Source organism: Heterocephalus glaber, unplaced genomic scaffold (genome assembly GCF_053883595.1).
Source record: "Heterocephalus glaber isolate CG9 unplaced genomic scaffold, H.glaber_assembly_v1.0 deba00000347, whole genome shotgun sequence".
Lineage (NCBI taxonomy): Eukaryota > Metazoa > Chordata > Mammalia > Rodentia > Bathyergidae > Heterocephalus > Heterocephalus glaber.
Window position 1 is genome coordinate 11,533,758 of NW_028258143.1, and position 15,968 is coordinate 11,549,725.

The 15,968-nt window shown below is 38.9% G+C and overlaps 1 protein-coding gene across 2 annotated transcripts in view; it reads right to left on the bottom strand.

The window, feature by feature from the left end:
• The window catches only part of Ubxn4 (UBX domain protein 4), a 57,126-nt gene that overhangs the window by 6,400 nt on the left and 34,758 nt on the right, over positions 1–15,968 (bottom strand). For both annotated transcript variants that reach the window (XM_021237019.2, XM_004836115.3), the window contains exons 7-10: positions 7,547–7,601; positions 6,379–6,543; positions 5,463–5,590; positions 1,829–1,931 (exon numbers count right to left, since the gene is read on the bottom strand). In XM_021237019.2, the coding sequence (XP_021092678.1) occupies positions 1,829–1,931; positions 5,463–5,590; positions 6,379–6,543; positions 7,547–7,601 (451 nt within the window). The remainder of the gene's footprint in view (positions 1–1,828; positions 1,932–5,462; positions 5,591–6,378; positions 6,544–7,546; positions 7,602–15,968) is intronic.

Below are 15,968 nucleotides of genomic sequence, written 5' to 3' on the forward strand. Positions count from 1 at the left end.
GGATTATTTTGAGACAGAGTTTCACTATGTAGTTCAGGCTGCCCTTGAATTCACTAAGTAGCCCAATCTGGCCTTGAACTCATAGCAATCTTCCCATCTCAGCCTCCCAAGTGCTGAGATTACAGGCCTGTGCCACCACACCCAGCTACATTATGGATTATAGGTACTTCCTATTAAAAATCTGGGAAATACCAGTATTTCCCTTACACACAGGTGTACCTCATTTTTTTTTGTACCGGGGATGGAACTCAGGACCTTGTGCTTGTGAGGCAGGCACTGTGACAATGAACTAAATCCCCAGCCCAGGTGTACCTCATTTTATTCCAGTTTGCTATAATGTGCTTTGCACCAATTGTTTTTGTTTTTAAATAAATTGAAAGTTTGTGGCAACCCTGAGTCTGATGACACCATTTGCTAACATGTGCTTATGTCTGTCACTTTTTTTTTTTTAAACATATTTACTTTTTAAAAAAGATATAATGGGCCGGGGATTTAGCTCAGTGGTTCCGCCGCCTGCCTTGCAAGCGCAAGGACCCGAGTTCAATCCCCGGAATCAAAAAAAAAAAGATATAACATGACTGCATACTTCACAGACTACAATATAACATAAAAATAACTTTATATTCATTGGGAAACCAAAAAATTTGGGTGGCTCACTTTATTGTAATGGTGTGGAACTAACCCTATAACATCTCTGAGGTATACCTGTGTATAACGTCAAGAATTTAGGCTGTCTTCTTGTTTCAATGTCCATAATCAACCTATACCATCAATAATCTCAAATCCAGGAACTTACACTGGGATACACCACAATCACCTTCACAACATTAAAGCACTACACTTATAAAAATCTTAAAACAACTGCTTCTCTTTCCCTAGAAGATTCCAAAAAGACTAATTTTTAAATGTACCTCATATACATACACCTCACTGTTCTCAACTTTAACATTAAGGATATGCAAGAATATAAAATACAGTCATCGTACTGGGGTAGAGTTTGTTTTTTGGGGTTTTTTTGGTACCGGGGATCGAACTCGGGTTCTTGCGCTTGCGCAGCAGGTGGAGAAACCACTGAGCTAAATCCCCGGCCCTGAAGTAGAGTTTTAATAGGACATGATCTCTTTTTTGTGATACTGGGGATTGAACTTGGGACCCTGAGCTTGCTCGGCAGGCGCTGGAACCACTGAGCTAAATCCCTGGCCCAGGACATGATCTCTTTATCTTAAGTATCCTCTCTTCATTCATCTGAAGTAGAACCAGTGTAACTCAGGGTAGGGGACACTGTGTGGTAGGCTCCAAGACAAAGAAAGAATGACATGCCTATGTGGGGTTGGTTCTACTATAAAGCTTATGGGAAAAGGGTTTTTATATTAAGTTTTTATACTGTCCAACCCCGCTCGAGAGTGCAGGAAGACGGATTTTCAGTATCCTCTTGGGGCCTGTAAGTGAGAAAAGACTAAATGGGAAAAGAGGGCTGGTGGAAAGATATGAACTTAGCATCCAACTCCCTAATTTTAACCTTGTAGTCATATACAGAAACATATGAGAAAAATATTAGCATATATAATAAACCTGGATCCTAAAAGACATCTTATGCCCAGAATGCAATTTGAGTAAGGAGCCAGACAATAAAAAAACCTGAAAACTACTAATATCTTATTTTCTAAGATATAAAATGTAATATCCCATATGAATTTTCAGTAGGGCCACATTTCAAAGGTAAATTCATGATTTACTCATATTCATCAGGTTCTGCTTTAAAATTTCCCCTTCTACATTTTAATAACTTATATAGCCATTTTTACTATAACTCAAGACATAAATTCACCTGTGCTGCAAACTGCCTTGCTTCTTCTAGAGGAGCATCAGAAGGAAATTGATTTGTAAAGGAAGAACCATCAGGCAGACGGAATTGAATTCTTGCAACAGTGCTATTAAAAAAAAGAAAATTAAAGTTAGTACCTTTACATATTCTCAAACTGTGTCATTTAAAAAATGAAATATGGAAGTGGAAATGCGCAATGACAATAGATTTCCTTTCATGTCAGAGCTTTTCGTTTATTATTTTTTTATTAGCACCACATTGAGATAGAATTCATATAACTCACCCATTTAAGGTGTACAATTCAGTGGTTTTCAATCTATTTAGAGTTGTATAACCATTACCATTATTTCCAGACTATTTTATCACCTCAAAAAGGAACCCATTAGCAATCACTCTCTATTCCTCCCCAACCCCTGGCATCCATTAATCAATCTATTATCTGCACGGATTTGCCTCTTTTGGACATTTCACATAAGAAAATCATACAATATATGATCTTTTGTAACTGGTTTCTTTTATGTAGCATTATGTTTTCAAAGTTCATCCATGCATGCATTAGTTCTTTATTCCCCTTTAATGCTGAATATTACAGTTGTACGAGATATTACATTTTGTATACCCATTATTCATTTCATTGCCATTTAGGTTACTGCCACATTTTGAATATGGAAATTATGAATAATGCCAAGAGTATTCATATGTACAGGTTTTGGTGTGAATGTTTACAGTTCTCTTGGATATATACATAAGAGCGATTGCTATATCATATGGTACACCTCTACATTTAATATTTTGAGGAACTGCCAGATTCTTTTCCAAAGTGGCTGCACGTTTTTACCATTTTATAATCCCTATGTTCATGTAGGAAAAGTTCCAAATTCTCTCTACCTCCTTGTAGGAGACATCCCGGCCCAGTATTAGCAGGCTATGAATGGTATGTGCTTCTTGCCTTCTATAATGCAGCTATATTGTTTTATATCAGAAGTCTGACTGAAGCTCTATGTGACTCAAATGGGCATGTCAGATGGTGGACTGGGCAAGTATAGCCTCTCCCTAAATAGCTGCCACAGAAACGTAGGCCCTGGTCTGTGAAGTGGCAGGACTCTGCTGAGTTACATGCAGCTGAGGTCAGCGTGAACCCAATTAAAACCCTTTCCTCTGAATTATGGCTTCTCACTGACCCAATGGGTTGCATGCTAATTGCACCTGGTCCCAGTACAGGTTTCTTCTATCCAAGCAAGATAAACAGTGCTTACTCCCTAACATCCCTGCCTGGTGCCATCATGCCAGGTATTCGGGAGTATTTCACTATTTCATGCCTTCAAAGCATACCCTGCTCCCAATTCTTTCCCATGATTGTATTCAATAGATACTGATGTGTTTGGGGGCCTTTGTCTTTGCTACCATCAGCAGGACTGACTAAGACCCAAGACTCAGCTTTTCCACTCTAAGTCTTGTTTCTGTCTGTTCTTGAATTTGCTTTGTGCTGTGGTGGCTCACAGCCCAGGACCCAAGGCAAAGGTCCTAGTAACATCCCCTTTCCCGCACCCTACACCTCCTCACCAACACTTGCGATTATCTCTAAGTTTAGGAATTCTTTTTTTGTTTTGTGAGACAGGGTCTTGCTATACAGTCCTTGAACTCACTATGTACCTCAGGCTACCCTGCAACTCACAGCAATCCTCCGGCCTTTCAGTGCTAGGATTACTGGCATCCTGACAGAACTGAAGTAGTATTTTATTGTGGGGTATGTATGCTTTTGTTTTTGCTTCTTACTGTGTAAGGGATCAACCTAGGGACTTGGGTAGGGTAGTTAAGTGGTCTATCTCTAGGCTGCACCTCTAGCCACTTATTGTAGTTTTGTGTCATGCAATGACTAATGACACTGAGCATCTTTTCACATATGTATTGGCCATTTCTATATCTTCTCTGGAAAAACTCCTATTTAAATCCTTTTCTCATATTTGAAGAGGGTTGTCATTTTATTGTTGAGTTACAAATTTTCACATTCTGGATACAAGTCCTTTATTAAATAACAGTTTGCAAATATTTTTTCCATTTTTATGTAGTCTTTTCAGTTTGTGAAACAAAAAATATTTTAAATTTTCATGAGGTCTAATCTATCTTTTTCTTTTAATGCTTTTGTTTGGCATATGTATAAGAATCCACTGCCTACTCCAAGATCACAAAGATTTATTCCTTTTTTCCCCCCTAAAAATTTATACTTTACATAGCTTTACATTTAGGTAGATGACCCATTTTGAACTTTTTATATGGTGCGAGGTAAGGGTCCAAATTCATTTTATTACATGTGGATAACCAGTAGTCCAAGCATAATTTATTGAAAATATTATTCTTTCCCACTGAATGTTTTTGGTATCCTTTTCAAAAATAATAAAAATTGCAATTTCTAGAAACTCAACTCTACTACACTGATTGATATGTTCATCCTCATGGCAGCATGACAATGTCTTTGTCACTATCGCTTTGCAGTAAGACAATTATTTATGGGACTAAACTCAAAGAGTCTGCCAGGCATGCACTCTACCACTGAGCTACAGCCTCAGCACCACCACCTTATCCTCTTTTTAAAAATTCATTATCACGCCAGGGATTTAGCTCAGTGGTTACGCTGCCTGTCTCAAAAGCGCAAGGACCAGAGTTTGATCCCCAGTACCAAACAAAAACAAAAACACAGAGTCATGTTTTGGGCCAGGGATTTAGCTCAGTGGTTCCACCGCCTGCCTTGCAAGTGCAAGACCCAAGTTCGATCCCCATTATCAGGGGCCGAGGATTTAGCTCAATGGTTCTGCCACCTGCCTCACAAGCGCAAGGTCCCAAGTTCAATCCTCTATATCAAAAAAAAAAAAAAAAAAAAAAAAAAAAAAATCATTATCTATCTATGGTCTTCTTTTTTTTTTAGTTTTTCACTTGGTTTTATTTATTTATTTTTCCCCATTAAGTTTAATGGTACATTTTAGGTATAAAATACAGTTACAAACATCATTGGGATCTTGTACCATTACATGAGTATCTTGGTTCTTATTTTATCTATGGTCTTTTTGAGACAGGGTCTTGCTATGTCACGCAGGCTGCTGGTGAACTCACCATGTAGCCTAGGCTAGCAGCCTCCCAAGTGCTGAAATTAGAGATATGTGTCACCATATTGAGACAGAGTCTTGCTAAGCTGCACAGGCTGGCCTAGAAATCTCAATCCTCTAGCCTTAGCCTAATCAGAAGCTGAGATTAACTATAGGAGTGCAACATCATGCTTGACTGAGAAAAAAATTTTTTTCCTGGCACTGGGAAATGAACCCAGGGCTTTTGTTTTAGCTACATCTCCCACCCTTTTTAAATTTTTAAATTTTGAGACAGGGTCTTGCTAAGTCACTAAGTTGCCCCAGATGGCCTCAAACTCAAGGCAATCCTGCTGCCTTAGCCTCCCAGAGTGCTAGGATTACAGGCATGCACCACTCACACCTGGCTCGAGATACCATTTTTAAAAGTAATCTTTCTGAAAAAGTAATCTTTCTGATTACTAAAGTAATACTGTTGTGTCTGATTTCAAAATATACCTAAATATCAGCCAGACCCCATTTGCATACAGATGTTGCAGTATAAAAACAGGAAGAAATACCTTCTTTCTCTTGCATATGATTCCCTCTTGCCTTCCATTTCTGCCTGTTTGGCCAGTAAGGCAGCGGCTTTGGCAGCCTCTACTTCTTCCTTTGTCTTTGCAAAACGAGCCGCTCTCTCTGCACGATCCTTTTAATTAAAACATCATTAGACAGCATTCACCTTTCACTGACAGAATGATCTATTCATACACTTCCAACACCAGAAACAAATACACATGAAATCCCTTCAAGCCATGTGATCTTTAGTCATCCTCAATCTGATATTAATTTTAATCATTTGTGTCAGGAACCACAGTTATTATTAGACAAACAAACACATGAATTCATTCACTATTGTATCTCTAGGGCCTGGGACAAGGTCTAGCACATAGTAGATGCTCAATAAATATTTGCTGAATGATCAAATGAATAATCAATATTAAGGTGAGTGTAGTCTTTATATGTATTCCAAGTGCTGAATTCTAAAAGCAATTGCTGCAAAACTTTATCCCAAGCTTTATAATGTGCCTAAATTCTTTGAATGCCCCCCCAATGTTTTTGACTAGAAACAGTTACATAATCACATAATCAATTCTTAGCTTGTTTTCTAGGCAATCTTTGAAAGATGTTTTTATGGGCAAATTCATAACAAAACATAGAGAAAAATAAGTCAGGAAAAACCTAATTTTAATCTTAACTATTTTAACTCAATATGCAATTTTTTTTTTTTTTTTGGTACCGGGGATTGAACTCAGGACCTTGCGCTTGCATGGCAGGTAGAACCACTGAGCTAAATCCCTGGCCACAGGATTGGTACTCTTTGAGTCACTAAAACCTACTATTTTTGTGTGCACTGTCTGGTTGTAACCCAAAGCTACTGTGGTTGGAAAAATAATTTAACAAATGTCATGGAGTGTAAAAAAAAAAAAGGTTCACCAATGCAATTTGCTGTTTTATCCGTTCTCGAGCTGCCCTATCTTCTGCCTTTTCTCTGTTTCTTTCTTCCAACATTCTTTTTGTTAATTCTTCTTCTTGTTTTCTTTTATAATCCAACATTTCTTTTCCCGTTTTTCTCCTTTCAATTTCCTTCTTAATCTCTCTCTGAATCAAAGAGAAAGTAAATTTTATAAACCAAAAACAAAAGTTGATAATCTGCCTTAGGTATTATTTTGAATGTACAGAAAGCTGGCTATAGCATGCAGTTAAGACATTAGAACTTCATAAAATTAGAGATCTAACAATTTACTCACAGCATACTTAATGGACAAAGGTCTATCAATCTTTTAAATTTTTGCCAGTCGTTTTTCAGACTACAAGAGCCAACATAATCTGAAGACAAGAAGAATTATAGGTCCTTGGTTTCTAGGGCAAATATGTTACCCTCCAAGGACAAGCCTTGAAGGAAATAGCCTACGTATATTAGAGCTCTAAAGAAATGATGCAGTGAGGTGTACATGGTGAGACAGGGTTTGGCTAAGTTATACAGGCTGGCCTAGAAATCTCAATCCTCTAGCATTGGCCTCATCAGAATCAGGGATTAATTATAGGAGTGCAACATCATGCTCAACTGAACATGGTGCAACATGACCAGAAAAATTTAGCAGAGTATCTACATGTCTTTTTTTTTAATTTTGGAGACAGGTTCACACTATGTAGTTCAGGCTGGTCCTGAACTGGCTATGTAGTCCAGGCTGGCCTCGAACTCAGCAATCCTCCTGCCTCAGCATCTCGAGTGATGGGACTGCAGGAGTGCACCACCACGCCTGGTTTGAGAATATCTACAGATTTCTTTGTCACAAAAGGGAACTGATAAGCTTGATCTTTTGCCTCAAGTCAAATAACTTTAGTTCAAGTCCCTTTTATACTTAAAGTAAAAGATTGATTACTGAGGAAAAAAGTATTTCTAGCAATTTATTAAACCCCTCCACAAAAAAAGTATAAACTATGATCTGAGTGTAGATAACAAATAATTCCCTTCACTACAACATTGCTACTACATCAAACTAACTAGGAAGTCACTGGAGGACTGTCAAATTGAACAAAACAATAAAAAATTCCCTCACTTAAGAGAAAGGTAAAACAATGCTACATGCATGAACTTTACCTGTTCTTCTTCTTTCCTTTTCTCTTCTCTCCTTTCTTCAAGTTTTTTTGTTAGTCTGTGTTTTAAAAACATATACTGAGGCATATCATTTTAAATTAAAACATATTTAAGAGACTTACAAGTACTTAGCTAAAACAACTGAAGAAATAGAAAAACTAAAAAGAAAAGCTATATAATAACAATTTTATCTGCTTGGTCCCTGACTGCTATAGAAATCTGAGTTGACTAGAACCCATCAGGAGCCTAACTCCAGCTCTAAGCAACTTATCTCCTGCTTACTATTACAGTCCATGATTTATCTGATATATATGTGTGCGTGTGTGTGTGTGTATATGTGTGTGTGTGTGTTTGTGTGTGTTTTGTACCCAAGATTGAACTCAAGACCTTGCGCACTTGCCAGGCAGGTATGGCACCGCTAAGCAACATCCCCGGCCCATCTGATATATATTGCAAAATACACAAATTTTATTTAGTCTTTTAAAAAATATTTTTCTTTTAAAAATACACAAATACATTTTCAAACAAATATATGTCAATGACTAATACACATTCTACCCTCCTTATAAGAAAATGGCAACATGGCATAAAAATTGGTCAAAATAAAAGCAAAACACTTTAAGACCAACATTTAATACCAAGATTAGAGAATAGTGATGGTTGTACAACCTTGCAAATATAATAATACTGAATACACATTTGAATTTTATGATATGTGAATTATGTAAACATTTTAAAAAATTAACTGTATTTGCTTTAAAAGATTTTGGGGCCAGGGATTCAGCTCAGTGGTTCCATTGCCTGCCTGGCAAGTGCAAGATCCCAAGTTCCATCCCAGGTACCAAAAAAAAAAAAAAATGATTTTGGATTACATAGGTGTGTGCCTTAGTTAAAAACTCAGCTAGGTGGCCCCGGGATCTAGCTCAATGGTTTTACCACCTGCTGCACAAGCTCAAGGACCCAAGTTTGATCCCCGGTACCAAGAAAAAAAAAAACCTCAGCTAGGGCTGGGGATATAGCTCAGTGGTTCTGCTACCTGCCTCAAAAGCACAAGGTCCCAAGTTCGATAACCAGAAACAACCCCCCCGCAAAAAAAAATCTCAGCGAAAGGCCAGGAATTTAGCCCAGCAGCACAGCGTCTGCCTGGCAAGCTCAAGGTCCTGAGCTCAATCACCAGTATAAAAAAACCCTAAAACTCAGCTAAATGACTTGTGCCTTCAAAGGAATATTCATAAAATGAAAGGGATATGTCAAACGGTATGGAAGGGACATGTCAAAAACCCAATATGAAGGGGATTTCATTAGTCAAATTTGGGACAATCTCTACATCAAAAAGAATAAGAGTAATTGTCGGGAGCAATGCTACATAATTTTAGGGAAAAATCATCTGATTAGGCCTAGTTCTCCTGCCTACAGACCAGTTATGGCATTTCCAGACATCATTCCATTTTGGCCTCTGGTCACAACTGAGACCTCAATGATCCTGTGATGCTGTGATGCTCCAGGGCAAGACTACACCAGCTGGAGACATCCTAGGAGGAACCAAACCTTCATCTGCATAGTTCCTCATTGTTCTAGGATCTTCTCTGCTCCCTCAGAGTCAATTACTACTTTTGTTTCTGCCAGATGTTCTGAATAAAGGTGTGGCAAGCTGAGATCTGGGGTCTTTGTCCCCAGAGCAGCACTGATCAGGCCCAAAAAAGCTTCTTCTCTAAGTCCCATTTCTGTCTATATATTAATTAATTCAACTTGTGCTGTCTTGACTCGCAGGAGACTAGGACTTACTGCAGAGGTTCTAGTAAGGTCCCTTTTCCCTGTTCGCTACAAGTAATGGATTATAACACATTACAGAAAAAAAAAGATGATCCTAAAATATCTTAATTGCTAGGGAGGATTATAAATCATCATTTGGCAGACTTCTCAGTATTTATAACCCCAGAAATTCCCATTCTTACATCTACGTGCCCAGAAGAAATATATACACAGTGGTTTCGCCGCCTGCTGCGCAAGCGCAAGGACCTGAGTTCGATCCCTGGTACCAAAAAAAAAGAAATATATACACACAAATTCATCAAGACATACATAAAAATATTCTTCATAGTAACACATATAGCGCCCCAAACTGCAAAGAATCCAAATACTGTACTCATCAATAATAAACTGGATAAATAAGTCATGGTATAGTTGAACAAAATTTCTATATAGCAATGAAAGTATACCATTGCCACATGTAATATCACATAAGAGCTTCACAAATACAGTGCTGAACAAAGGAAACTAAATGCAAAGAGTACAGGGAAAATTAATCTGTAGTGTTAGATCAGGATAATGGTTACCTTAGGAAAGGAAGACCTATCAATAAGGTGCATTAGGAAGTTGTGGTTTTGGTTTTGTGTGTGGTACTGGAGATTGAACCCAAGGCCTTTGGACTGAGCCATATCCCCACAGTGATTCAAAAAAAAAAAATTGGGGGGCTGGGGATTTAGCTCAGTGGTTCCAGCACCTGCCTTGCAAGTGCAAGGTCCCGAGTTCGATCCCCGGTACCAAAAAAAAAAAAAAATTTTTTTAAATTTTTGAGACAAAGTTTTACTAAGTCAATTGCCCAGGCTAGGTTCAAACTTCTTATTTCAGCCTCTCAGAATGTCAGAATTACAGGCATGAGCCACCATACTGTGGCACTGCTTAACCTTTGTTCCCTTTTCTCTAGCCCCATTGTGATTAAATGCGAGTTAATGGATAAAGATGCTTGTTAGTTTTGGGACACTAGATAAAAATCTGTAACAGACCTAAAGTCCCAAAGTAAACTACTCAACTCCTTGATTGCCCAGAACTGATGTTCCGGACACCACAATCTATCGAACAAGCTACAATCTGCTGACCATCAATATGTGACAGTCGACCACTAACCTTTGTCTCCTGTTCTTTAATTCTATATGTTAACTTCCCCCTCAACCCCCTATAAGAACAGCCTTGGACTCTGAGCCAGTTGCCTCTCTAAGCTATTTTGCTTTGGGAGTGCCGTCTGGCCAGACTAATAAAGGTCTGTTTTATTTTCCAACTTGTCCGGTGTGTTCCTTCCCGGGTGTTCTTCGCTGCAGTCAGCTCCTCGGAGCGTTTGGTAAGGCCCTTGGTCTTACAATACCCAGCTGACTTTGCAGAATAGATCACAGGTAATTTTCTATTTCTTAATCTGGTGCTAGTGTTCAACAATACATCTACTGAGGAAAAGCGGGGCAGGCAGAAAACAGCACTTCTCTACAAAAGAACATTAGCTAATGAGTTTAGAAGGAATAAAATTAGGAAAAACAATTTTTAACTACCAATGAAATAAATGAGCAAATAACCAATGGATGTCAAAAACACTGGAAGGCCTGGGATTTAGCTCAGTGGTTCCATTGCCTGTGTCAAAAGCAGAAGGTCCTAGAGTTCGATGCCCGTAACAAAACAAAACAAAGCAAAACAAAACAAAACAAAACAAACATTGTGTCAGGTAAAAAAGCCCAAAACCAAGACCAGACCAGGCCACATCAAGCCTTTATTGCAGGGACGATCTGCCAGGATGTCTCTGGACAAAGGAGAGACAAAAGCAATATGGCCGGGGCAGGGAGCTCTTCTTATAGGAGCTGGGGTGGGGTTAAGTGAGGTAGTGGCTAGGGACTGGAAGAGCCTGTGATGTCACTAGTTGCTAGGAGGAGAGCAAGTATTAGGTTACTCTTTTGGGGGGAATAGGGGCATGTTGGGAAGAAGGTAGCTATTATATATATCAGACACTCTAAATTAGAGGGAAATCTATCACACTGAAGGAACGTTGCTGAAAAACAGGATACTGTTTCAAAGAATCACCCCACAACTTATTAGCTAGAAAGGAAAAGGGGTACCTTTATAATGGAGAGATCTAATAGATATCATCAACCAAATTATTAACCTCAACATCACCAACAATGTATATATCTTATGTTAGTTGCCCCAATATGAGAAATGAGAAAGACAAACCATTACCTAGGTAATGTTGGGTTTTTTTGGTACCAGAGATCGAACTCGGGACCTTGAGCTTGCAAGGCAGGCACCAGAACCACTGAGCTAAATCCCCAGCCTGCTAGGTAATGTTTTTAATGAAAGTTTAACCTAAATCTAGTAATAACAGAATTAGGGATTGGATCATGGGACATTCTAGGAACAACTAGCCTACACTCTTTAAAAAGTGTCCAACTCATGAAAAATGCCAACAAAAACAAATGTTTTGGGTTCAAACAAGATTAAATTAAATGCAATGAAAAATCCTTCACTGTGATAGATTTCCCTCCAATTTAGGGTGGCTGCTGTATATAACAGCTACCTTCTTCTTCCCAACATGCCCCTAACTCCCACCAAAGAGTAACCTAATACTTGCTCTTCCTAAAAGCTAGTGACATCACAGGCTCCTCCAGTCCCCAGCCACTATCTCACTCAACCCCACCCTAGCTTCTACAAGGCCCACCTCAGCTCCTATAAGAAGCACTCCCCATCCTGGCCATATTGCTTTTGTCTCTCCTTTCTTCAGAGACAGCCCGGCAGATTGTCCCTACAATAAAGGCTTGTTGTGGCCTGGTCTGGTCTTGGTTTTCAGCTTTTTTACCTGACATACCTGGTGCCGGAAACCTGGGAGGCAGGCAGTCGATTAAGTGCCAATACCCTGCAGGTCAGGGTCAACTGGCCTTTTGGCCACCTCCTCTGGACCACATCTGCTGAGCCAGAACCTTCTCAGGGCTTTCTGCCTTTGCCACTGCTGATGCTGCACATCCACACCGGTCACCAGTCTCTGGGTGAGTAGGCAGTTCAGCCTCCCTCTCATTGGGTCCTCTGTCTTATTCTCATTCTCTCCCTTTGGGGACTTCTCAGAAATCCAAGTGCTTGGTCAGAGAGACCCCTTGGCCACTGGGCCCAAGACTGTGCCCCTGGGGGACGCCCCATCAGCGCGGCTCCTCTCATTCTCTCCCTCCAGAAGACTCAGAGATTGTCAAAGGAGACAAGGATGCTCCTCTCTTTTGTCCATCTCCCAGGGAGCTGCCTCCTCCTCACCTGTTCTAGCATGGGAGCCCAACAATCCAACCACCCCACCCCCCCCCGCAACACCTCTAGGTTGCCTCCTGGCACAACTCAGTCAGGCCCCTTGGATTGTTTGGACCAGACTTTATGTCAAAAAGACTTTTCTATTACAACCGGGTTTGGCCTCAATACAAATTAGATAATGGGTCTCAATGGCCCCAAAATGGCACTTTTGATTTTAACATACTGCGTGATTTACACAATTTCTGTCAATGCAATGGCAAATGGTCAGAAATCCCCTACCTACAAGCCTTCTTCTACTTATGCTCTCGACTCTATGTCAAACCTGTTCACCTTCTCAGGTATTTCGAGCCCAAATTCTGTCGCCCACCCCTCCCGACTCCACCCTTCCTGACTCCAATGCATTCCATCCACCTGATCACTCACTGCCCACACCTCCCATTTTCCCTCCTCACACTGCCACCCAATAGCCAACCCTTTCGGCCTCCCCGGGACTACCATTATGCCCCTCCAGGAGGTGGCAGGAACGGAAGGTATTATCAGAGTCCAAGTCCCTTTCTCACTCAGATCTTTCTCAAACTAAAAAGCATCTTGGCTCGTTTTCCTCTGACCCTGACTCCTACATCAAAAAATTTCATTACTTGACTCTGTCCTATGATCTGACTTGACACAGTATCTATATGATACTGACTTCTACCCTTCCTCCCAGGACAAGAAGAGTTTGGATGGTGGCCCAGACCACAGCAGATGCATTTTATGCTGCTGATAACACCAAACCAGTGGAAACCCAGGCCGTCCCCCCAAAAGACCCACAATGGGACTCTCAGCTAGAACAGGCAGATAGAGGCCACAAAGACCATATGACTCTCTGTCTCATAAAAAGTTTAAAAAAAACAGCTCACAAGTCTTAACTTTGATAAGACTAAAAAATAACTCAGACCCATGAAAAAAATCTGACACAGTTTCTGTTGCGGCGGCTCACTGAAGCCCTTCAAAAATATACCAAAATAATCCTACCTCCCAGGCTGACACTCACTTTATCTCTCAGTCAGCCCCTGATATTAAGAGAAAGCTAAAAAAGGTTAAAGAGGGTCAAGCAGGGCTTGCACTCAGATTAAAAAAAAGAAAAGTAAGTGATGGATTAAAAACAGCTAGAAAAGCTCTGAAGTGCATAAAACAAACCAGTGAGAAAAACACTCCTGACTTTAAAAACCAAGGCAAGCGCCATGTTATCCCAAAACAAAGCCAGAGAATGTACAACTGTGCTCTACCAGACATCAAGATTTTACAAGAAAAATCAAGTTACAAATTTTAGCTAATTGATAAATTATTTGTTTCAATTTGAGTTGATGTTTAATTGGTGTGCTTAAAACACTTCTTGTGCATTGTAAATTCTAGAATTCTGATTATAGGGTTAACTTGCTCTTTTCTGTACTTTGTTGATAAAAAAAAACTCAAGGTTACTACTGTTGACAACCAGTCAAATTTTAACATGTAACAATCTGAGAACAGAAAAAAAAAAGGGGGGACACTTTAAAATTTTAACAGCTAAAGACAAGTTACAGGTTTATAATGAGTCAGAGGAAAAATATTTAAAAAGCTGTAAGTAAAAGAGATTTTTTTTATATAAAAAGATTTTATATGTTTGTCTTGTTAGAAGGACGAGACCAAAAGGCCTAGGTACGTCCAGAAGGTGTGCAGAAGTGATTTATGAAGGAAATACGTATGTTTACTTGTTGGTTCCAAGTTTGTTATAAAAGGTTTATAGGAATAGTTTTTTGTGGGGGTTTTTTTGGTACCGGGGATCGAACTCAGGTCCTTGCGCTTGCGCAGCAGGCGGCAAAGGAATAATTTTGTTTTTTTTTTTTCCTTTATTTTTTGAGCTGCCTATAAATGTGCTTTTATATTTTTCTGTTTCTTTACCTGTTTGTCTTTTTTTCCCCTGTATTGTTTCCAGAGTTCTGTATATAATAGTCTTCATTATATATGTTGCCAGTATTTTTACCTAACTTATGTTTGTCTTTTCACTTTTTTTTTTTTTTTTCCAGTACTGGGGATGAATAGGGCCTTTGCACTGAGCTACATTCCCAGACTCTTTCTGAGACAGGCTCTTGCTGACTTGCTAAGCAGGCTGGGCTCAAACTTGCACTTCTCCTGTCTCAGCCTCCCAGAGTACTGGGATTAGAGGTGTGTGCCAGCATGCCCAACTTTACTTTAAAAAAATTTTTTTTTGAAAAATAGTTAAATTTCAGTGTGTGTAGGGAACAGGGAAAGGGGATGTTACCAGAACCTCTGCAGCAAGTCCTAGTCTCCTGAGAGCCACAGCAGCACAAGGCAAATTAACTTATTATAGAGGAAAGGTAGAAAAAATGAGACTGAGAAGAAGCTGAGCTTTGGGCCTGATCCACTGCTCTGGGCAGCAAAGATGAGGAATAGAGTTTTAATTCCTTCTGATTCTAATTCTACAAGAGATCTCTGTTAATTGACTTACAAAAAGTTTTAAATAGTCTTATTTATAAATATAAACCTAAAAATTATAAAGAGATATAATTCCATTGGGCTAAATATATTTGAGTGCATTCTAGTTTTATAAATTGTCTTATATCTTTGTTTTTTGTCCAATCATACAGCTGTTTTGTTTATAGATAAAGGTTATTAAGTTCAAGGCATGGTCCCCTTGGTGAACAAAGGAGCGGCCGCATGGAAATATTTTCCAGTATTTGTTCACTAGGGGGACCTCAATAGTTTTCAGTCTTACAACAGACTGAACCGATAGTTTCCATAGCCTTACAAAAGACTTACATCAATAAATATTACTTAAATATATTACTGTACTATGTTTACATCGAATTGTCATCAAAGGGATAAATTCTAAATATGTTATTATGGTATGTTTACACTGGTCATTTTCAAAGGACTAAATTTCCTGAAAAAAACAATAATAAAAAGGTTTTATTTTTTCTGGTATACTAAATGTATTTATACTTCCTGACTGTACAGGTTTTCTAATATGTTGTTTATGATAATCTCTTTTTGATTCAGGTATTTGCCTTTTTCATACACTCCAGCTATTTATGATAACAGGTACATTTATTGGCTGAAATATTTTCTTTAGATGGCATCTATCAAAAGATAATAATTTAGATAAAAACTTTTGGTGTTTTTAAAAAATGAATATGTTTAACAATGGCTATTTTATATCAAGATGGACATTTAAATATGTTAAAAAGGTAAGGTCATCATGATTGTCATGTTAAAATATTATTTGTGTCTCTTTTTCTGCTAATATTCTACAGGAATTCAACTACTAGAACAACCGTAACTGATAACAATAACAGTTCTCTATATTTTAAATTCCAAAATGCTTGCTATTCAGGTA